The sequence below is a fragment of the Mobula hypostoma genome, chromosome 27 (genome assembly GCF_963921235.1).
Source record: "Mobula hypostoma chromosome 27, sMobHyp1.1, whole genome shotgun sequence".
Lineage (NCBI taxonomy): Eukaryota > Metazoa > Chordata > Chondrichthyes > Myliobatiformes > Myliobatidae > Mobula > Mobula hypostoma.
This window is the reverse complement of record NC_086123.1, coordinates 28,283,462-28,306,066: the sequence shown is the minus strand read 5'-3', so window position 1 is coordinate 28,306,066 and position 22,605 is coordinate 28,283,462. Positions and strand designations below refer to the sequence as shown.

At 41.9% G+C, this 22,605-nt stretch overlaps 1 protein-coding gene across 3 annotated transcripts in view; it reads left to right on the top strand.

Moving 5' to 3' along the window:
- Positions 1 to 19,511, top strand: part of ttc28 (tetratricopeptide repeat domain 28) — a 960,596-nt gene extending 941,085 nt beyond the window's left edge. For all 3 annotated transcript variants that reach the window (XM_063034167.1, XM_063034166.1, XM_063034165.1), the window contains 2 exons: positions 2,599 to 2,706; positions 7,847 to 19,511. In XM_063034167.1, the coding sequence (XP_062890237.1) occupies positions 2,599 to 2,706; positions 7,847 to 9,501 (1,763 nt within the window). In that variant the 3' untranslated portion in view covers positions 9,502 to 19,511. The remainder of the gene's footprint in view (positions 1 to 2,598; positions 2,707 to 7,846) is intronic.
- The last annotated feature ends 3,094 nt before the right edge of the window (positions 19,512 to 22,605 follow it).

Genomic DNA, 22,605 nt, shown 5'->3' with positions numbered 1-22,605 from the left:
TATTACTTCATGATGATGATCGTGATCTAACGCAACAGGAAAGCAGCATCCACCAGCAGAGACCCCCCCACCACTGCCTGGGGTATGCTTTCTTCTCACTGCTACTATCAGGAAGGAGGTACAGGAACCTCAGAACTCACAACACTAGGTTCAGGAGCAGTTATTACCCCTCGACCATCAGGCTCTTGAATCGAAGGGGATAACTTCACCCAATTTCACTCAACCCATCATTGAAATGTTCCCACGACCAATGGACTCATTTTCAAGGATTCTTCATCTCATGTTCTTGATATTTATTATTATTTCTTTCTTTTTGTATTTGCACAGTTTGTAGTTCTTTGCACACTGGTTGAATGTTCAAGTTCAAAGGTTCAAAGGTACATTTAATGTCAGAGAAATGTATACAATATACATCCTGAAATGCTTTTTCTTCACGACCATCTATGAAAACAGAGGAGTGCCCCCAAGAATGAACGGCAGTTAAATGTTAGAACTCCCGAAGTCCCCCCCAGCTCCCCACCATCCCATGCGTAAGCAGCAGCAAAGCAGCAATCCCCCTCCCCACACTGGCAAAAATAAAGCACACCCATTACCAGCACTCTAGCATGAGCAAAGCAATAGCAAAGACACAGACTTGCAGTTACCCCAAAGACTACATTGTTCACCTGATAATTCGACATGCTGCAGGCTTTCTTTCTCCTAATAAGGGAGAAAGAGGTGACTCCATTCCATTTTCCAGCGAGCGGGGAGACATAACAAACAACTCGCTGGTTTACGATGTTAAAAGTCTGTTACGTCACTTTTTTTGAGCTCTGTGCCTGGAGATCACAAGGATCCCGGGTCCCCAGGCACACAGCAGATGTTCTGACTCCCCCAACGACACACGGGTCTCCTGTGGCGACACCGACCCTTGATTCACCCGTCTCTAGTTACTCGAGATCCTAGGCTTCTGAAACTGTGCCGAAATGTTAGGCCGAGACTTTGGCATGCCGAATAGCGGCTGATTGTGGAACCTCGAGAGCAGGTCCCATTCCCACAAAGAACCGTAGTTGGTGCAATTTATCATTGATTATTCTCTGGTTATTATTCTATTATGGACATATTAAGTATGCAAACAAGAAAATGAATCTCAGAGTTGTATATGGTGACATATATGTATTTTGATAATAAATTTACCTTGAACTTTGATGTTCGTTTGTTATGTGCCGTGTTGTGTGACGTGGGCAATCATAGTCTTTCCATGACGACGATTGTCTTGGCAAATTTTTCTACAGAAATGGTTTGCCATTGCCTTCTTCTGGGCAGTGTCTTTACAAGACGGGTGACCTCAGCCATTATCAATACTGTTCAGAGATTATCTGCCTGGCGTCAGTGATCGCATAACCAGGACTCGTGATATGCACCAGCAGCCCATACGACCATCCACCACCTGCTCCAATGGCTTCACATGACCACGATTGGGGGGCTAAACAGGTGCTACATCTTGCCCAAGGGTGACCTGTGTTACACCTCCTTTGGTAGCGATGTCTTTCTGCCCCACCAAGACAGCAATTTTGATGATGTTTTGAAAATCAGCAGCGATCCTTGGCAAGCATTGATTAATGTATTTCATAAAATGCTTTTTTAATGGCTATTGGCACAAGTACCAAGCATTTAAATTTCACATGAGACTATTAACCAGTGCAATGCAAATATAGCAGGCAAATTTCAACCTAAAGGAGTCCTGAAGCTGAACAACGTCTTGTGTTCTCTTTCCTCACCCCCATTTGCCATGCACATGTTCCATATTACTCAAGTATTCCGCAACTGTAACTTTTTACAAAAGAAGTACTGTTTCAAAGATGATTGACATCACAGGGATCTTTGCAAGAATACCACACTGAAGTTGCAGCTTAAGTGAATGCTTATTTCTGTTTCATACAGAATTGATTTATATTTCAACAAGATATCTGTTGATAAAGGAGAAGTGTGAATTATCTCCTTTGAATCGATTGATCTGCAACAGTCCTGTGGGAAAGTACCTTTCACAGGAATGAAAAAAAGAGAACCAAGAGCAAAACTATGAAAAAGTGTGAAGGCGACATTTCTGGCCGAGACCCTTCACCCAGTCCTAATGAAGGGTCTCCGCCTGAAACGTTGACTATTTACTCTTTTGCATAGATGCTGCCTGATCTGCTGAGTTCCTGCAGCATTTTGTGTGTGTTGGTTTGGATTTCTGGCTTCTCCAGATTTTCTCATGCTTAAGAATAAAACTACACTGGTTTGTATTTGTCTTCCCCTTTCTCGTTGAGGATAGGTCTGAGTCTGTTGAGAGGAAATTCCGAGATTTTGGGGACTTTGTTTCGAGGAACCAATTCATTCTAGTTAAAGCATTCTTTGGGGTCAGTGGACACCCATACTGCGCCACGTGATGAGGTGCAAAGTGGAATCATTCTTAGAAATTGCAGTTTGTTGTAACATGATCAAATAATGTCATTGGCAGGATAATCATGTGCATTGTTGGATAAATTATGACGTGGAATAAGGGGGAAATCAAAAACAAAGGCATGTAGGTACTTGGACACAGGCTAATGTTTCTTCATGTAACCCCTTGTCCAGGGTTTGATCTGTGTGAGGTGGGCCAAGAGGAAGTGGTGCTGAAAACCGGGAAGCAGGCGAACAGAAAGACCATGCACTTTGCTCTCCAGTCTCTTCTTGCTCTGTTCGGTAAGTTTTGAATTACACTAGTACAACTGGAGCATGTTGCATGGGAAAGCAGATGTTGGATTGATTGAGATCAATAGAGTCCAATCCATTGTAATGAATGGAGCCTTCAGCATCATTGCTTTTGAAGCGGCAGTTGTGACAAAGAGAAGTCACAGTGCGATCACTCGAGTTGAGTATGATGTTCTCCTAAGGTAGGTTTTCCCAACCCTGGGGTCCACGGTCCTCTTGCTTCATGGCATTGGTCCATGGCATAAAAAAGGTTGGGCACCCTTGTCCTTGGGGGTTATTCTCTTAATGGGAATTGCCTGTGCATGGCTTTGTTTAATGTAAAGAGGCTGATGCACAGGCGGACTTCATACAGTCCTTGACAAATCAAGGTCAGGTTCCAATGGCATGGAATGCAAGATGACTGGGGATCCTTCACTGTTGCAGCCTTCCTCCACCTTCACTGCTGTTGACATGGGTCATCATGCTCCACAGATCTTAGCTGGATTGTTCTTTCTCTGGAACTTCCCCCTTGACCTTACCATGATGGGTGACCCGACCAGGAGCTGAGCTCCAGATAGCATTCTCTCGGATCTCAGGAACTCGCAGGCCTCTCCACCACAATATGGTGGTTGTCCTCGGAGAAGGTTATAAAGAGTATTTGCTATTTACACAGTTAAAGAACAGCACAATATCTACTTCAGTGCAGCCAGGAGGTTCCCCCCAGCTCCAAGGTATCCAAGTTATCTCCTTCCCCCACTGGTGCTCCATCTTCCACTGGGTGCACTGGGCACTGAGCTGCCTAATGCGGGGCACAAGACCCTCCCAAGTAAAATCAAAACCTTTTGTGCGTATCCCATTTCAGCCGCAAAGCAAGCTTGAAGGAATTTCATCCTGTTTAAATGTGGATTAACATGGTCTCCAGAAAGAATGGTATGTTAAAACATATGTGGAGGACATGCAAGCAATTCGATTCACAAAAAAATAAGCTGGCATGACCAATGACATGAAAGATTAGGCCCAACGATCTGTATTCCTTCTCTGATGTTCCTGAACAGCACCGTAAAAAAGATACTGACAGATTTTGGCTCCTGTACAAAAGGCATAAGCTCTCCCATGTGTTCAGTATTGAAAATGACTGTTTTAAAAGTTTCGGCTCAGCTCAGTTGCGACATTCTTCACTCTGTGTAAGAATGTTCGAGCATGTAATCCAGGCTGTCCGTCAAGTGCATTGCTGACGGGGCTCTGCATTGTTTCAGGCGCTGACTATTGAACGAAATTTAAAGGAGGCACTCACTACTTGTTCCAGTAATTAAATGAACATGAAAATCTTTCAAAGCAGATTTGCTGTTTTTTTTAATATATGAAATACGCAGTTTTTCATATATCACCCTTCATGAAACACTTCCTCCACCAGGGGTTCCCAGCCTTTTTTATGCCATGGACCAATACCATTAAGCAAGGGGTGTGTGGACCCCTGCTTTGAATCCTTTTATCTTAAGGTTTGTTCTCATCTCTTTCCCTTGCGCCAAGCATCCATCTGAGACCCTGTCTGCTGATGTTCGTAGGTCACCTGATTGGCTCTCTATCCAACCCGAAAGCCACTCTGCTTGGTTCCTGGCCCGGTCTGCTCATGGACCAATCTCATACAGACCCCCTATTCAATTTTATCCTCTCCACTTAGCCCCGATATGCTGCCTCCCCGGACTGTGTTAACAAGATTTATTGATTGGAATTTAGCAAGATTACCTACTTGGTATGCAAAACAAGTTTGACCTAAAGACGTCAAAAGGATTTTGTGAAAAAAAAATTCAATTAATAATTTAGTTATTTTTGTCTAAGGATCACTTGACCTTTCAACAGAGGTTGTCAGGCAGAAACTGCCTTCGTTTTAATGCAATTACACTCAACAAAAATGATTCATAATACTAATCGGAAAAGTATGCATGCATGGAGGGATCTTATTTATTTAACCTGTTTTATTTACAATCTGATTTCTCTAAGCAATGGAATAGCATGAGGAGTGGGATACAAAGTACATTATCAACTACAGATTTGTAGTGCACAGTTCATTCACTGGTGTAACAGATGAGTATCCAGCCCCCAGATGAATAAGAAGGTGTCTGCATAATTAGATAAGGGCGACATTGCATATTCCAATTTTATATTTGAAGTGTCTTCTTGGGTATCCACCAGAAAAATTATAATTTATTTTGTCATTTTGTTTATTAATGTGTGTGGCTGCTCCTGATGCTGTTAATATATTGTCCTGCTTTAGTTGGACATGAATTTATTTATTGTTGTTCTGTTTTCCAGTTATTATCTTATCAGAATTTTTGGCATTCTTTCCCCCTTGCCCAGAGCACGGAGAGGTTGAGTGTCCTCTGCCGGAGGCACGGCAAAGTATCTGGGTATAGATGCAAATCTGCAGCTATAGTGTGCATGCCAAAGGCACCGAGAAGAGTATTCCCCCGCCCCTCACCTTTTCTTTTTGAAAGTGCTCTGCCACTTTCAGCCTGTAATATAGAATCATGGAAACCTATAAAGTGAAGGAAGCCATTCAGCCTGTCATATCGACGCTAGGCAAGACAAGAGTCTCCAGCTGAGTTCAGTTTTCTAGTTCTTGGTCCTTTGCCTTGTGGCGCAGGGTGCTCAAAATACGCTCAGTGGCCACTTTCTTAGGTCCACCTGTCCACTTGCTCATGAATGCAAATACCTAATCAGCTAATCATGTGGCAGCAACTCAAAGCATAAGAGCATGTACACGTCCTCAAGGGGTTCAGTTATTGCTCAGACCAAACATCAGAATGGGAAAGAAATGTGATCTAAATGTCTTTGACCATGGAATGATTGTTGGTCCCAGGCAGGGTGGTTTGAGTATCTAGAGAAACTGGCGATCCCCTGGGATTTTCATGCACAACATTCTCAGGACTTCGCAGAGAGGGGTGGATTGACATATGCGGCGTGGCTGTGCTTTCATATTTTTTCCCACTTTTTCACGTTGGACTGCACTGAGCTGCGAGCTCAGTTCAGTGCCTTTGAGGTGGTCTTGCACTCTTCCCCAAATCTGGGCTTCGCGACTACAATTTCCCTGACTTGCCTTGAATGCCCTTTTGTCTTCATTTTGGTTTGGTCAGTTGAAAATCTACCATACTTTTGGACCTTACAGAGAGAGGGGGCATTTATTCTTATGAGTTCATTGAAAACAGGTGATTCTCCAATTTTCTCCATCAATAAATTGGGCGAGTGGGTAAGGTAATACAGAGTATTGTTCCTGGTGAAAGTTACTGTCGTAATTACAAAGGGAATGAATAACTTTCAGCCTCATAATTTTGGTTTGTAATTTTTAGTAAATTGTTTTGGATTTTTTCTTTTGATTTGACACGAGGCACAATGTTTTGTAGATTAGCTCAAAAAAGTTTACTTTATATTTTAAATTTAGAAAATGAGACAGTATAAATATGGAGGCCGAAAACTTTTTCAATGCGCTCTTCCTATCTATCATCTTCTGAGACCTGCTGGTCCTATTGAGACTGAGTATTCACTATAGGACAAAGTTTAACCAGGTCTTTCTGTGGAGCCAAGTAAAAAATCCTTTCTGAGGAACTTCCTCTTTTCCTGTATGATTTTCTGTGTGAATTGTAAAACACTGCTCCCTCTGAACTAAGCAAAGGATTTACAATGTGCCATCAGATTACATTTTGGTTCCAAATTTTATGCTTCCAATAAAATCAGTTCTGGAGGTGGCTGGTTTCTAGATGAAAGTGTAGATCACAGTTTGCCATGTCAGAGCATTTGAATAATTAGCATTTGTTCCTAGAATCACTTCTGGCAGTAACTTTGTACAACTGCTTTGTCCTTGAAAGTTGTTGCCACTGGTCAGTGTCACATGATAAAGCTGCTCACTCTGACTCAACAGCATTCTGTTAATAGGCAGTACAGTACCATCTTTAAAGGAGAGAAATATCCAAAGTTCATCAGTGAAAACTATGGATTCTGAGCCCATATCAAAGGACTTTTTCAATGGTCTAAATTTTAAGGAATCAAAATTCAAAAGTTAAAAGTGCAAAGTAAAACATATTATCACAGTACATACATGTCACCACATACAACCCTGAGATTCTTTTTTTGCGGGCGTACTTAGCAAATCTGTGGAACAATAACTGTAAACTGTAAATATCAGGAACTGTTAACTGTAAACAAACTGTGCAAATACAAATATAAACAAATAGCAATAAATAATGAGCATGAAATAACTATATAACAGAGCCCTTAAGTGGGTGTAGTTATCCCCTTTCATTCAAGAACCTGATGGCTGAGGGGTAGTAACTGTTTTTGAACCTGCTGGTGTGAGTCCTGAGGCACCTGTACCTTCTACCTGATGGCAGCAGCGAGAAAAGAGCATGGCCTCGGTGGTGAGGATCTTTGATGATGGATGCTGCTTTCCTATTGCAACATTCCATGTAGACGTGTTCAATGGCAGAAAGACAGAGACATATATATGTGTGTGTGTGTGTGTTTGCGTGAATAAAGGCATCGGAGAGAATTACTGGTAGATATGAAGCAGCCTTTTTATTTGACAAAGTGGGATACAACAGGCATGAGATGGAGACCCTTTTGCAGGAAAAAGGTCTACCAGCACTACACAGTTATTTTATGAGCTAAAGATCAAAGAAAAAAATAATTTCGATTCAAAAATATCCATATTTACATTGTTTCCTTTTGAACTACTTGTAACAGTTTCAAATACCTGGATCTTCCCACCATCACACCCAAAACAAGTGTTAATTACTGCCATATTCATGCAAATGAGATGTTGATTGGGTTCATGCTTATGTAGACAATTAGTTAATTGCCTATTTCCTGGTCTGCATTTTACTGTTCTCAACTACGTTTTAAATTTAATCTTTAATGCATATTCATTGCTACATATATATAATTATGTGTGTGTGTGTGTGCGTGTCCAGTCTCGTCCATTTATATATATATAATTATACATTAATAAGGAAAAGTGGTTTCTATATGGCTGGTGATGTGCTGCCAAAGGGGTGAGTGGACGCTTGCATAAGATGATAGTGTTGAAGTAACATTGATACTTGCAAATGCATTTTTTGATGAAATTATGAATAACCAAAAATGTTTTAATCTATTCTAGATTCCACAGAACTGCCTAAGAGACTCAGCCTTGACAGCTCTTCATCGCTGGAATCTCTCTCCTCTTCTCAGTCGGTTTCCAATCCAACAGGACAGATGAACCCACCATTTTCTCCCACATACGGGGATTCCATGGCTTCAGATGCCATCTCTGTGTACAGCCTCAGTTCTATTGCCTCCTCCATGAGCTTTGCTTCCAAAACAGACATCACAGGCGAAGGAATGCTTCAGAGAGCTCGGCAGGACTACGAGAGGCCCAAGAACATTTACCCACACAAGGCGACAATGTTAGCAAGTCGGTCTTCCCCACAGACGAGCAACACCAGTAGAGATGAGGAAGAGTACGATGGATTTTCCATTATTAGCAGCGAGCCTTTGAGTGTTTATACTGATACTGTCAAGGTGTCAGCCTCACCAGACAAAGAGAGGACTACAGAACACAGCCATAACCTTGGAGATAGGCACACACTCAAAGGTAATACAAGTGCTTCTAGCTCTCCAGCTAAAATGACGCTCATCCCAAGTCCCAACTCACCATTTCAGAAAGTAGAATCCAGAAATAAACTTCCAAATTCAGATACTGGAGAATCCGATCAGTCCAGCACAGAGACAGACAGCACGGTGAAATCCCAAGAGGAGAAAGTGACCAAACTTAATCCTCAGGAGCTGGCGCAGAAAATCTTGGAGGAGACGCAAAGCCACTTGCTTGCTGTCGAGCGACTTTATCAGAGTAGTGGGCCTGTTAACCAGCTGGGTCCTGCTGACGTTGACAGTGGTGTAGCCAGCCATCATGGCACTTCAGTTTTTAAATCTTCAGATACGAGCGCATTCAGCAAGCCACTGAACAGTGCTGGGCAGAAAAAGCAGTCTTCTCCAATTACCGCAAGACCAAAGCCTCCAACAAGGAGTTCGTCGCTGCAGAAAGTGAACTCGGAAAACAACACGCCTACCAGTGATATCTCCGAGGCAGGGCTGTCAGCTGGAGATTCCTACTCCAAAGGGAGCAACAGTAGACAAACCACTGCGCCATCTTCACCTGTTGTGGATTTACGTCAGTCACCTGGTTCCTCAACCGATCAGTCTCCGATCAAGATCAAATACCCCAGCTCCCCGTACAGTGCCCACATTTCCAGATCTCCGGGTTCAGGCCAGCAGTCTCCAGCTGGGAGTAACCCTTCTCCTGCCCTCTCGTACTCATCAGCAGGCTCGGCCCGCTCGAGCCCAGCTGACATTCCAGACCTGAGTAAATTGAAAATGACTGCCATCGACGAAAAGGTGAAGGCCGTCCATAACCTCAAAACCTTTTGGACTAGTGCGACGCAGTCTCCGTCCAGGCCCGTGCGAGCTCTGCGTTCCAATCCTGCTCTCGCGGGTTCCAAAGCTGATGCTTTAAGTTATTTGAATCTCTCACCAGCCAGGCGCGCCAAGAAGGAGGAGAAGGAGGATAAGTTTGAACTGAAGGAATTTTCCAAGATTCCCTACGCAGACAAGAAAACCCAGAATGGAAGTGGTGGTTGCCAAGAGACCAGTAAACCTGCAGAATCAATACAGCCAGCCAACAACATTCAGAGGGAAGTGCGCCCGTTGAGGCTTCCATCTGGGAATGGTTATAAATTCTTGTCTCCTCGGAAGTTTCTTCCATCCTCAAAGTGCTGAAACAACTTGAACCAGCCATCTGATTTTTTTCCATTGCCATGTGACCTCGTGGGACTAGCATGTACAAGCCAATTGTGTCGCACAGGCGCTGTTTGTAAACTGAACTTTTGTGTTGCGTGAACAGTACTAAATATTTTATACTGTTAAAGAAAGAAAAAGCAAAAAAAAACTACTGTGTACAAATGTCATATTTTTATTGAATCCAGAATGGCATTTTGCCTTGTTTCTTAGTCACTTAATGGTTGATATTGGTTTATAAATGTCAAAAATCACATTGGAATGTCATCCACAGTCATAGTATTTGTTGGAAATACAAAATAAACTAGGCTTGGCAGTTTTAGGTTGCACCCATTTTTTTATTAATAGTGATCTCTTTTTAAATTAGTGCATGTTATGTACTATTTCTGTGCATTTCAGACGTGTCTTTAGCCATTCTTACACCAGAATGGCTGAACAATTATAAATCCCAGCCATATCACAGAATGTCCCCTGAAGACTGCAAAACAGAATTGCTTGACTACTTTATGGCTGGGCCAGCAGGGGGCAGAGGCGAGCTTTTAAGTCACTGCAAAAGAATCAACCCAAATTGGACTGCCTCATCCGGACTTGATTACTTGCAAAAAGATTCTTCGTGTATTAGTAATAACAGCCTCCTGTCAGTCTCCCATATCTATCTTAACCAGCCCTCGATAGTTTATCCATTCCTGCACTTCTCACCGTGCTAATATGCATTATACAAAGCTTCCTTATTGCAAGTTCTTGGCTTGGGAGAGGGTTGCTTGAGATTGTTTTGTTCCCAGTGAACTATTGAAACATGAACTACCTACATATGACCATAACATTTCAGATGCCCATTCTGGGTTGGAATGCAAATGGTGGAAGAGCCATCCAGTTTTCCAACAAAATGGTCTGTACTTATAATCATAAATAGATTTTATACGATCCAAAATGATGGCAGTGTTGAATGATTTCCATGAATTATTTTTAATAGCCAAGCAAACCTCAGAATCCCACTGATGATCGGGCCCTCTTGCCCAGAGCTGCAGTACATTTCATAGCCACGTCTTTTCACTGAATTGGATTTGCAAATTAGCCAATTTAAAACTTCACTCTGCTTTGCAGATTTCCTCAGCAGATTACTATTTGGAGAAAGTGCTATCAGATTGAAGAGAAGCTTTAGAGAACTTGTGTGAAATTGCATTTAATCCAATCAAGGCGGGAAGAAAAGAATAAGATCACCTAAAACTTTCAAGCCTGTAAATATTTGTGTGTCTGTTAAAAAGAAGCTCTTTATGGTTGTTGCATAGAATTCTAGGGAACAAAAATGTCATAATATGAATTCTGAAGTAAGTAATGAAAAAAAAAAATTCTGATGGGAGTGGCAACCAGAGAGTTACTGCTGTGTTTATTCCATGTTGTGGCAAGTTTACTGTTTTATTGTGTGTTCAGTAGTTATTACCAGAGCCTTTCCATGCAGCTGTATCTTATGTACTGTACACCAGAGGGCGGCAATGTAGTATTTTTGTCAGCTTGTCTCATCATTCCAGCAACAATCCACTACGCTTGATGCCTCTTCAGTGAGTTTGCAATGATGATATTTTCTTTGATCCCTTCTTTTTTTTAATTTCTTTTGTAAAAAGTTCTATTGGATGCACTTGTTATTTATGTTCTGTGGAAGCTCTATGTATGCAAACCCATTGAGTATCGCCAGTGTCTTCCTGACCCTGAGCTGTGCTTCTTGGTCTCGCTCACTTTTCTTGCAAAGTTACATCTCTATGGTATTGTTTGGCTCTGTCCAGAGCTCGCGCCCATCTCTGAAACTGGCGTGCATATCTCCAGAGTAAATCTTCCCCGATTATTCATTGGCCTCTTGCACCCGATTCTAGCTTGGTACAAAATCTCAGATGCCTCTATTACCACCGGCCCCACCTCCACTTTGTTATGGAGTCCACTGCTCACTCGGTGCCCAATTTCAAACTCCCAGGATAGTCCTACCCATTCCTGCAGTTCTAGGCCTCAGGTATCTCGCTGCTCTTCTGACAGTGTGGCTCCATTTCCTTCACCATTGGTGGCAGTGCCCTGTAGTTACGTGCCCATTGTTCACATTTAATAAATCTCCTTCCCTGTATCGTTCAACGACTCTTGAAAATCTACCTCTTTAATCGCGCATTCTTTCATCTCCCAAAACTAACTTGCATCTCTTCCCCTAAGCACAGGAGATTCTGAGAAACACACACAAAATGCTGGAGGAACTTAGCAAGTCAGGCAGCATCTATGGAGGGGAATAGACAGTTCACATTTCGGGCCAAGACCCTTCATCAGGACCTCCTCCTTAACTATTTCTCTTCTTGCTGCCAACACCCTACTCAGTACCCTGCCTTTTCTGAAGTGCCTTGGGACATTTTGTTACAATACCGGTGCTATCTGTTGACTGCCTTTGTTACTGGATTTTTAAATAATGAGAAATATCCTTAATGGACAAGATTCCATTCAAAGTGTGTTTGTACTGTTGTGTTGTATTGCACTGATAGCAGTTCCCAGTATAAAATATTCATACTCCCGTTTTCCAGAGGCAGATGGGGGTTCCAGACTTATTGTTGAAACTTACACTTCTGTGGGTCCTAGAATATCCTTTCGGCATTACTCTTAACAGGATTGTGCAATGAAGCAGATTGTAAATGCGTCTTCTTTTCTGTTCAAATATGAGGAATGGTGAGAAAGTTCTACATGCCAACCTGCTACTTGTTTTCTCCCTGTACCAGTAGACACAATTATAAGACCTGTCTCAATCTGCTACTCTGTGTCCGTGTGCTTTTCCAAGGTTAATTACTTGGAGAAAAGACCTTCTGTGGGCAGGAAAACAGCTTTCAGTGTCAGAATTGTAAGATGCCTGTTACTGCATTTTCAATGTAGGAAGGACAATTTGTTTATCTCCAATGTGACTTACCTTGAAATGTTAATAAGCATCCATATTAACAATTCAGGACAGGACACACAGGAAAAACAACTCATTTTACCAGCCGCCATTCCAGTTTTCACTTAGTTGGAAGCATGAATGCTGGAAAATGGTGAGATGTTGCATCTTGTTCAGCCCCCATCAGTTGTCCTGAAAGCAGTCCCCTCGTGGTCTGCCAATTTCTTTCCTTGGGGTGAGAATGTTAGGTGTTTAAGGTGACCACAGAACGTAATCACATGTGTTTGCTCTGAGGAGTTGCTGGAGGTTTCATCCAGGCAGGACCAAGGTAGACAAAATTATGAAGGGTATAGATAGGGTAAATGCAAGCAGGCTTTTTCCACTGAGGTTGGGTGGGACTACAACTAGAGGTCATGGGTGAAGTGTGAAAGGGGAAAAATTTAAGGGGAACATGAGGGGAAACTTTTTCACTCAGAGGGCCATGAGGATGTGGAACGAGCATCAGTGTAAATGGTGCATGCAGGCTCAATTTCAAAATTTTAAGAGAAGTTTGGATAGGTACATGGATGGGAGGGGTATGGAGGGCTATGGTCCCAGTACAAGTCGATAGGATAGGTAGTTTAAATGTCTTGGCATGGACTAGATGGGCTGAAGGGCCACTTTCTGTGCTGTACTTCTCTATGACTCTAAATACCATTTTGTTCAGATAGGTGGAAAAGATCCTTGGAACATCCTCCTGGTGTCCCAGCAAACCCATACAGACCATGCTGTGCACAAACTGGGCGCCTTCTATAATGTCCTAACAAAATAACACATAAGAGGTAATCCATTAGTATTTTGGAAGATGCTGCTTTGATTCAGTCCTCCTCCACCGTATTCCTTCATGCATTTAAATAGATAGGAGGATTGTACTTAAAGTGTAGAATAACAAGTTGTTGTAGTGGAGGCATGAACTGCTTTATGTTTACTGTATATGCTAGCTCTTCTGTATTGCTCATCTGGTCCCATGTTTTGTGCAGGACTCTTTCTGAGTTTTGTTTCTGAGATGAATATTCTTGTTTGTTCCTAATAGCATCTTATGTGAATTTACAGAATATTGGCACAAGCGATTCTGCAGATGCTGGACATTCAGTGTAACACACACAAAATGCCAGAGCAGGGGTTCCTAAACATTTTTATGCCATGGACCCCTGCCGCTAATCAATTGGGAACCCCTGTACTAGAGAAACTCAGCAGGTCAGGCAACATCTATGGAAAGGAATAAATAGCTGACATTGTGGGCCAAGACCCTTCACTGGGACTGTTGACTCTTTTCTCTTTGTTATAGATAAGGGGTTCTCAACCTTTTTATGCCAGGACCAATCCCATTAAGCAAGGGTCCATTTACCCCAGATTGGGAACCCCTGTCTTAGATGCTACCTGACCTGCTGACTTTCTCCAGTATTTTGTGTGTGTTACACAGAGTATTGAATGGAGTTTACTCTTGTGTTGGCTTAAAGAACCGTTTCTCCAAATTGTGGCTTGAAGCCGGGAGTCAGTTATACTTACAGAGCCTGGCTCCACATCTGGTTGATTCATAGCCTTTGAATTAACCAGATTCAGGGTCCCTGTTTTCAGAATATAGAAAGCCAAATCCAGAGATGCATTCAGGCACTACGGGAAGATGTGTGAAACGATTGCATTTCCCGAGCCTAGTGATGGAATCATGCCAAGAATCAGAGTCCTTAGGTGTGCAGGGAGAACTGGAACGTGTGAGTCAGAGAGTACTACAGCACAGCAGCTGGTCCTTCAGCCCATCTAGTCTGTACTGAGCTATAATTCTGCTTATTCCCATTGACCTGTATTTGGACCATAGCCCTCCATATTCCTTCCATCCAAACTCCCCTTCAATGTTGAAATCAAACGGCATCCGCCACTTCCACTGGCAGATCGTTCCGCTCGTTCCACGTTCTGCAAGTGAAGGCATTTCCCCTCATGTTCACCTTAAACATTTCACCTTTCACCCTTAACCCATGACCTCTAATTCTAGTATCACTTCCACATCCACTTCGCGAGCAGGGAGAGCTGGAGCCTGTGCAAACACTATATGCGAACGTGGAGTCCCATGTGTTTGTGTTTCAACCAACGCAGTGACCAGAGGCTGCATACTGATCCCGGGATGCTGGACTTGGCTATGTGTGTTATCCATACACACAGAAAACCATGTCCTTAGGCAGTAAGGCATAAGAGGCCATTCTGCCTATCGAGTCTGGCTCCATCGTTCCATCATGGCTGATTAATTCTCCCTCTCAACCCCGTTCTTCTACCTTCTCCCCCTAACCTTTGACACCCTTACTATTCAAGAACCTATCAACCTCTATTTGGCCTCCACAGTCAACTGTGGCAATGAATTCCACATGCGTATCATCCTTTGGCAAAAGAACTTCCTCTTCACCTTTATTCTAATGAGATGTCCTATTCTGAGGCTGTGCCCTCTGGTCCTAGACTGCCCCACTATAGGAAATGCCCGCCCCACATCCACCCTCCCGAGGCCTTTCAATATTTAATCAGTTTCAGTGAGATCACCCCCCCCCCAATTCTTCTAAACTCCAGCAAGTACAGGCCCAGAGCCATCAAACGCTCCTCATATGTTAACCCTTTCATTCCTTGGGAACCCTGGCACTCAGTTGAACTAGAGTTCGTGCATAGCTGTCAAATCATAGGTACAGGTTGTTTATCACACTGATGAGGTAAGGTACTGAATCATATAATAAATATGGTAGTTCAATCCAGGTTTCCTTTGCTCTGATGTGACACTCCAGAGAAAGTTTTAGTGCGGGTGTATTGAAAATCTCACTATATCAACGTTTCCTGAACTTGTACTCCAACTAGTAGGCAATCATTCCATTCTGTATCTGTGTAAGTTTCTGGATGAACCAGTTCTACATATTAGTGTTGAGTTGAGTCCCATATCTTAAAAGTCAAACTCTAAGAAAACTTTTTCTATGGGATGTTAACTTATTGGATGCATTACAAGTGTTAAAATCAATATCTCTTATTTAGCCGGAACAATGGATACACAGTCAGTGGCCACTTTATTAGGTGAAGACATGGAACCTGCTGCTGTAGTCCATCCATTTCGAGGTTCAATGTGTTGTGCATTCAGAGATGCTGTTCTACACACAACTCTTGTAACGTGGTCTTCCTGTCAGCTTGAGCCATTTTGGCTATTTTCCTCTGACCTCTCTCATTGACAAAGTGTTTTCACCTTCAGAACTCCTCTAGAGACCATTGTATGTGAAAATCCTAGGAGTTCATCAGTGCCTGAGATACTCAAACCACCCTTTCTGGCACCAACAATCATTCCATGATCACCGTCAAATTTCTTCGCCATTCTGATATATGGTCTGAACAACTGAACCTCTTGACCATGTCTGGATGCTTTTATGCATTGGGTTGCTGCTACAGGATTGGCTGATTAGATATTTTCGTTAACAAGCTGGTGTACAGATGTACCTAATAAAGTGGCCACTGAGTGTATCTTTCCCACGTGGGCAAACAAAAGTCTGAAAAAAACTGATCTTAAGCCAGCAACAGTTTCTACAGCTTTTTAACTAAGAAAAATGCATTATACATTTATGTAAATTACAGAGTAAAGAGAGTTCATGGATCCTATACCTTATTCTGGTAACAACTTGAGTTAATTCCGAGGAGGTTACAATTGGACTCATACTGATTATTGTTCTCTTTCAATCCATGGTTCTGGTTCTGCTGCAGAACAGCAGGGGACACGCTTTGAAACGTCTTGTGAATAATATGTATTGGTGATGATACATGATTCCAGCCTGCTAACTGATTCCTGCCCTGAGCATACTTTGAAAGCAGTACCACCCTTTCATTTCTTGTAGAGTTGGTGATTGAAGATGCCATTCTTCAGTGAGATATGTTTTTGGTCTTTTTGTGAGTGTTGTAAACTTAGATTATAAGAGGACTTCATGTGCATAGAATGAGACACTTCCTGATACTTAGTCCAAACCTGTGGTTCTTTACAACTGGCCAATCAATTTGCGTATTTCTGTAAAGGTTTCTTTTGGAATTTGTAGCTTCATGAAATGCCAGCGCTCAAGATATGCAGTCATATTGCCCAGGACACATCATGACTTGTTCAAATTTCAGCCCAGATTTTCACCTATAACAATAACAATCCTTTCAGAAATGTGAGCTCAAACTCATCTTCGAGCTATTTTAGAATATGAGTAAGCCCATCTAAAATTAGTCACGCTTGCATTATTTCAGTTCCTCAAGAATCTTTTGTAAGCACATTCCAGGAATGTCAGTGTGTGTTTAAACTTGTTTTTTTTTCTAGCATTAAGCAATATACTCATTTGGCAATAACTCAACCACCATTCAGAATGAAAACTGGGAATACTGGAGATGTTCCACTCTAGCAGCATCCGCAGAGAAAGAAACAAGGTTAACTTCCTAGGTTTGTGATCTTTTGTCACACTTTGGCGTTGGAGTCATGAAGGTTGTAAACACAAAAAGTTAACAGATTGCTAGGATGTGGAGCAACAAACAATCGGCTGGAGGGACTCAATGGGTTAGGCTGTATCTATGGGAAAGCTTCTGCCTGAACTGTCGACAGTCCCTTCTCTCCCTCAGGTGCTGCTCTGCCCACTGAGTTCCTCCAGCAGATTGCTTCCTTCTTCTCCCAGAGGTTAACTCTGCTTCTCTTTCCAAACATGCCACTTGACCGGTTGAGTATCTCAAACATTTCATGCCCTAATTTCAGATTTGCACCAAATGCAGTGTTTTGCTTTGAGTGTAGTTCTGGAACTAGGCTCAAATTTGTTATCAAACAAGTCAAAGCTGGACATCTTCTCCTAACTGATTGCACCAGCTTCAATCTACCTCTAACCCAGGGGTTCCCAATCAGAGGTCCACAGACCCCTCAGTTGATGGTAGGGGTCCATGGCATAAAGAATGGTTGGGAACCGCTGGTCTAATCCAATGTGAGGCTACAAATTCTGTATCAAAACCTTCTTGTGTTGGAACTAAAAGGTGCTCACACCAGTCATGGTGGGCTCAAAAAATTAAATGCGCACGTGCAGTGCTTTGACACATTCACAGAGAGCTCTGTTCCTAACCTGGGGCCCACGGGCCTCTCTGTTAAGGTCTGTGGCATTAAAAAGTTTGGGAACCTTCTGGTTGTAAATATCTTTGTTGCAGTCACATAGCGGTCAGACTGCAGCATAAATCCATCGATCAATCTCAAATCAGAAATTGGGCAGCACGGTAGCGCAATGATTATCACAACGCTTTGCAGTCCAGGCAACCCAGATTCAATTCCCGCCGCTGCCTGTAAGGAGTTTATACATTCTCCCCGTGACCACGTGCTCTCCGGGTGCTCCTGTTTTCTCCCACGTTCCAAAGATGTACCAGTTGATAGGTTAATTAGTCATTGTAAATTGTCCTATGGTTAGGCTAGGATTAAAATCAGGAGTTTGCTGGGTGGTGCGGCTCGAAGGACCACAAAAACCTCTTCTGCACTGTACCTCAATAATAATGATAGCAATGTGATTGCAGCCTTGTTCAGAGTCCATTCAGACAATGGTGTGATGAGCTCTCCTGGATCCAGGCAATCTTGCATATTTGGGAACTGGGTTGTAGTGTGGGGCAGTAACAGGAAAAGTGATGACTGAAGTCAGAAAAAAGTACATTTTAGGGCTAAATAGTGATTTGAAATATTATCCTTAATATTCTTTCTGGAAGTCTTCTGTGGAATGAAACCTATCTGATCGGTAATTCAGCAGCCGGCATTTGAAGCCTTGAAGACCTTTGATACATTAATGTCAGTAGACAAATCAACCAGCTCCTGTGAGGGCTTGTGCCTCCAGAGGTTCTATTTTTAATATTAATAATGGTTAGATTTGGTGGAGAACCCAATTCCTTCCTTCCTAATTAAAGGCAAGGATTCATTTAGTAATTTCTGTGTTCTGGAAAACAATCTATCCAAGCTCCAACCACACCTCTTCTGGCTTAAATCAACCGAATTCACAGCTGGAAGATGCATGCTCACTATTTCGCAAGGCCTACTGGTGGCCAATTGACCCCAACCATCCAAGCCTCTGCAGCAATAGTATTAAGAAAATGTTTAATTTGTAGTAAATACAGTTAATTTCCAATGCCAAACTAATGATAATTTCCCATTGTTAAATTTGAAATAGAAAATTTTGTCAAGAGCAAGTTCCTTACATGTTAGCAGCTGTAATAAAAGACGCAAGAGGTGCACTGTAAATAGATCAGCATCTCAGAGAGAAAGCACGACATAATGTTTCAGTTTTAAGGATTTTGTCAGTGAGCCCAGGGTTGCAGTTTGTATTTCAGGGTTCAAGTTCCTGACCTGGTGTTGTCAGTGGATAATGTTTGACTTAATAGCTTCTACAACTATGGCTGCACATCAGTTCAACCATTGCAAATTCTAAAGCAATCACAACAGTTCCATGGGTGCAAAACCACCCCAATTTAAGATTTGCTCTTTTCCTATACAAACCGGAAAAAGAAATATCACAGTGAATTAAATGCTTTGTGCATTTAATTACATGTTAACACTAAGGTGTTAAGATTTTTTTTTGCATCTTTTTTTTGATTTTCTTTATCACATACAAGTAGAAAAGTCAGGCTGTTTCCTACTAAGTAAAGCTGAGTAAAACTTCGGAGCTAACCTTGGAGTTCTGGAATGTAGATAATAAAAAGAACTTGTAAACTTGTATATATCTGATTTTATTTGAATGAGCTGGCTGTCGAAAACCCATTCTCTTTCTTTTTATAGTTTATTTATATGTACATATCTCAGTTTTTTTTTACAGCAAACACACTTTAATAGGTACCTTTTGATTTGCTTCACAACTGACAAACTGCCGAGGATGAATATTCAGAAGAACTAATAAAGGTGATCATGACACTTTATGCAAAGCAGACTTAACAGTGCTGACACAGTGCCCAATCTTGTAATACAGTATACAGTATAAATTATAATATGCAATTAAAATGTTACAGAAATAGAATTTGGGATACAAAGTTATTACTAAATAAACACATTGAAACTGGCTAATTGAGACTGCATTTCATTTCTGCTATTTTTAGCGTAGAAATATAAAGTAGCTTGTTTGAGCTCAGTCCAGTTGTCAGCCTGGTACAAGCAGGCAGTGCCAAGTTATATTTACACTGGTACTGGCTGTACCTGAAAGTCTGCAGATTCTGACGTTGCCTTCCAGAAATTCAGTGCAACCTGGTGGCACCAAAGATGCGTTGAACATCTGCGGAATCGGACGTTTACCTCCCAGTGACAGATGAAGAGCAGATTATAGAGACTGCTATCAGGCTGGCTTTGATTATATGACCTTCAATGACACCTCCTGCAAAACAGTGTTGGCCCACAGCTCCTATCAGTCTTGTGAACTACGGCAGTCTAGATTCAGTGAAATCACCATATCAATCTTACTTCCTGTACCACTTTCTAGTTTGGGAGGAGATTGGCGGTATAACAGTACACACGTGGAACCAATATGGCACATAAATCAAAGCAAGTGGCTGTGCTTTGTAACCAGGGGTAAAATATTATTTTTTGATTTGCTCAATACTTGGAAGTTTTTAATTCAATATTTTCTTCAAATCTCACCCAATCAGAGGTCAGAATCAGGTTTAATATCAATGTTGTAAAATTTGTTGTTTTGCGGCTCCCGTAAAATGCAATACATAAAAAAAACTATGGATTGCGATAATATATATATTTTTTAAATTAAATAAGTTGTGCAAAATCAGTGAGGTGGTGTTAATGGGTTTGTTTATTGTTGATTCAAAAATGTGATGGCACAGGGGAAGATGCTGCTCCTAAAACAGTGTGTCTTCAGGCTCCTGTACCTCCTTTCTGATGGCAGTAATAAGAAGAGAGCCTGTCCCGTGTGATGGGAGACCTTTATGATGGCTGCTGCCTTTTAAAAATATTCTATTTCTTTCACACATCTCCCATTCTCCACCTTCTCTGCTACCTAAAACTAACCCCCTTTTCTCTCTTTCACAGTTCTTACGAAAGATCCTAGCCCTGAAATGTGAATTGATTCTCTTTCCACAGATGCCATCTGCTGTGAGGAAGATTTCCAGCATTTTCTGTTATTTTCATCCACAACTTGTTCCACAACTCGTTTTAAAGAATGCAAGTTTTCTGTATACTAATCCAAGTCTGGATCAGCAGATCAGTTTTGAAAAAGTTAATAGTTGGGTCTTTCTCCATGTGTACATGGTCACGTTTGTAACTTCAAACCATTAAACTAATTCAAAGAAAGACACGGGGGTCTGGGAATGTGGGTCTAACTTCATGCTTACTTTAAGCAAGGCGCGCACATATCACATGGTAACGTGATTACCTATGCAATTCACGTATTTATACATTAAACCCGTAATGAATTATTTAAACAAACAAGAATGCTTAATCAACCAATACATATGCAAGATTACTCAAACATTACTTAAATATTGAATACACAACATATACTGCCAAATGTAGACAGGGCCAATTTCAGGCAATCATGCCTAAAGCCCAGAACTAAGCTTTCTAAACCTCATGGGTGATCGTAGAGCTGGTGAAGTCTGCTGCCAAGGCCGGCTTTCAATATTTTTCCTTCACTGATAGCTCTTGTGCTTCATCAGTTAATGAGACAGGTTGACAAATTGCTTATTGGTTTTTGCAGAAACAAATTTAATGGCAAATTAATTAGCATTTTAACCATATTTTGATACAGTGCTTTGCTTCCCGACCTAAACTTGACGAACTGCACTTTATTTTAAAAGCTTAATGTTTTAATTCGGGAGGAGGGGTAAAGAATATCAAAGATTCCAAAAGTATCATAGCTGATTGGGGGTAAGCAGAGATTTCACCAGGTAAAAATGTAACAGTACTATTACCATTACACATAGGAGCAGAATTAAGCCATTTGCTCCACCACTCCACATCCCCTTCAACTCCATTCTCACGTTTTCTCTCCCTAACCCTTGATGCCCTGATTAATCAAGAACCTATCAAACTCCACCTTAAATATACTCAATGACTTGGCCTCCACAGCTGTCTGTGGCAATGAATTCCACAGATTCAACACCCTTTGGCTGAAGAAATCCCTTCTCACCTCTGTTCTAAATGGATGTTCCTCTATCCTGAGGCTGTGCCTTCTGATCTGAGACTCCCCCACTATAGGAAACATCGTCTCACATCCATTCTACCCTTTCGATATTCGATAGGTTTCAATAAAATTCCAACCCACCCCCTGCACCCATTCTTCTGATCCCCAGTGAGTAAAGGCCCAGAGCCATCAAATGCTCCTCATAAGTTAACCCTTTCATTCCTGGGATAATTCTCATGAACCACTCCAATGGCAGCACATCTTTCCTGAGGCTCATCACTATTGTTTATTTTATGGTTCATTCCAGGAATTGTTAGGGGGTGTGCGAAGCTTGGGTAAGTTTCCATCAATTAGGAGACTTAATTTTGAATTTATGTGGGAATGGTTGTTCATTTTGAGGATTCATGAAGAACGTAGATCACTTATAAATCTTCTTGTGTTTTCTCACTGTCCACATTTCTGCAGGTAAACAAACCTTGTAAAATATGTCTCTTCCTCCTATGTTTCTTCCTTCTAGATAATGCTGCTGCAGCTAAATTGAGATGCTTAGTGTCAGATTGATGAGCTTTTCACCTCATCTCATTCCTTTTCCTTGCCCCTATTTCCTTTTCTTTTCAGTTTGCAGATATTTATAAAGTATGTTGTTGAATTAGAGGTGGCAAGGCTGAAGTCGAGTGGCAGGGTGGAGATACATCTCTACCAAAGGAGATGTAAGGCACTCCTTCCCTCCGCCAGCCTGCAGGTCAACCTTGGGCGTGAGGCATAGCACCTGCTGAACTCCTCTGATCAGGGTCACGTGAAGCCATGAGAGGCAGGTGGTGGATGGTCGTATGAGCAGCTGGTGCACATCACAAGTCCTTGTTATGTGACCACTGACGCCAGGCAGACAATCTCTGAAGAGTATTGATAATGGGTGAAGTCACCCATCTTGTAAAGACACTGCCCAGAAGAAGGCAATGGCAAACCACTTCTGCAGAAAAAATTGTCGAACAATCAGAGCCATGAGACCATGATCGCCCACGTCATATGACACAG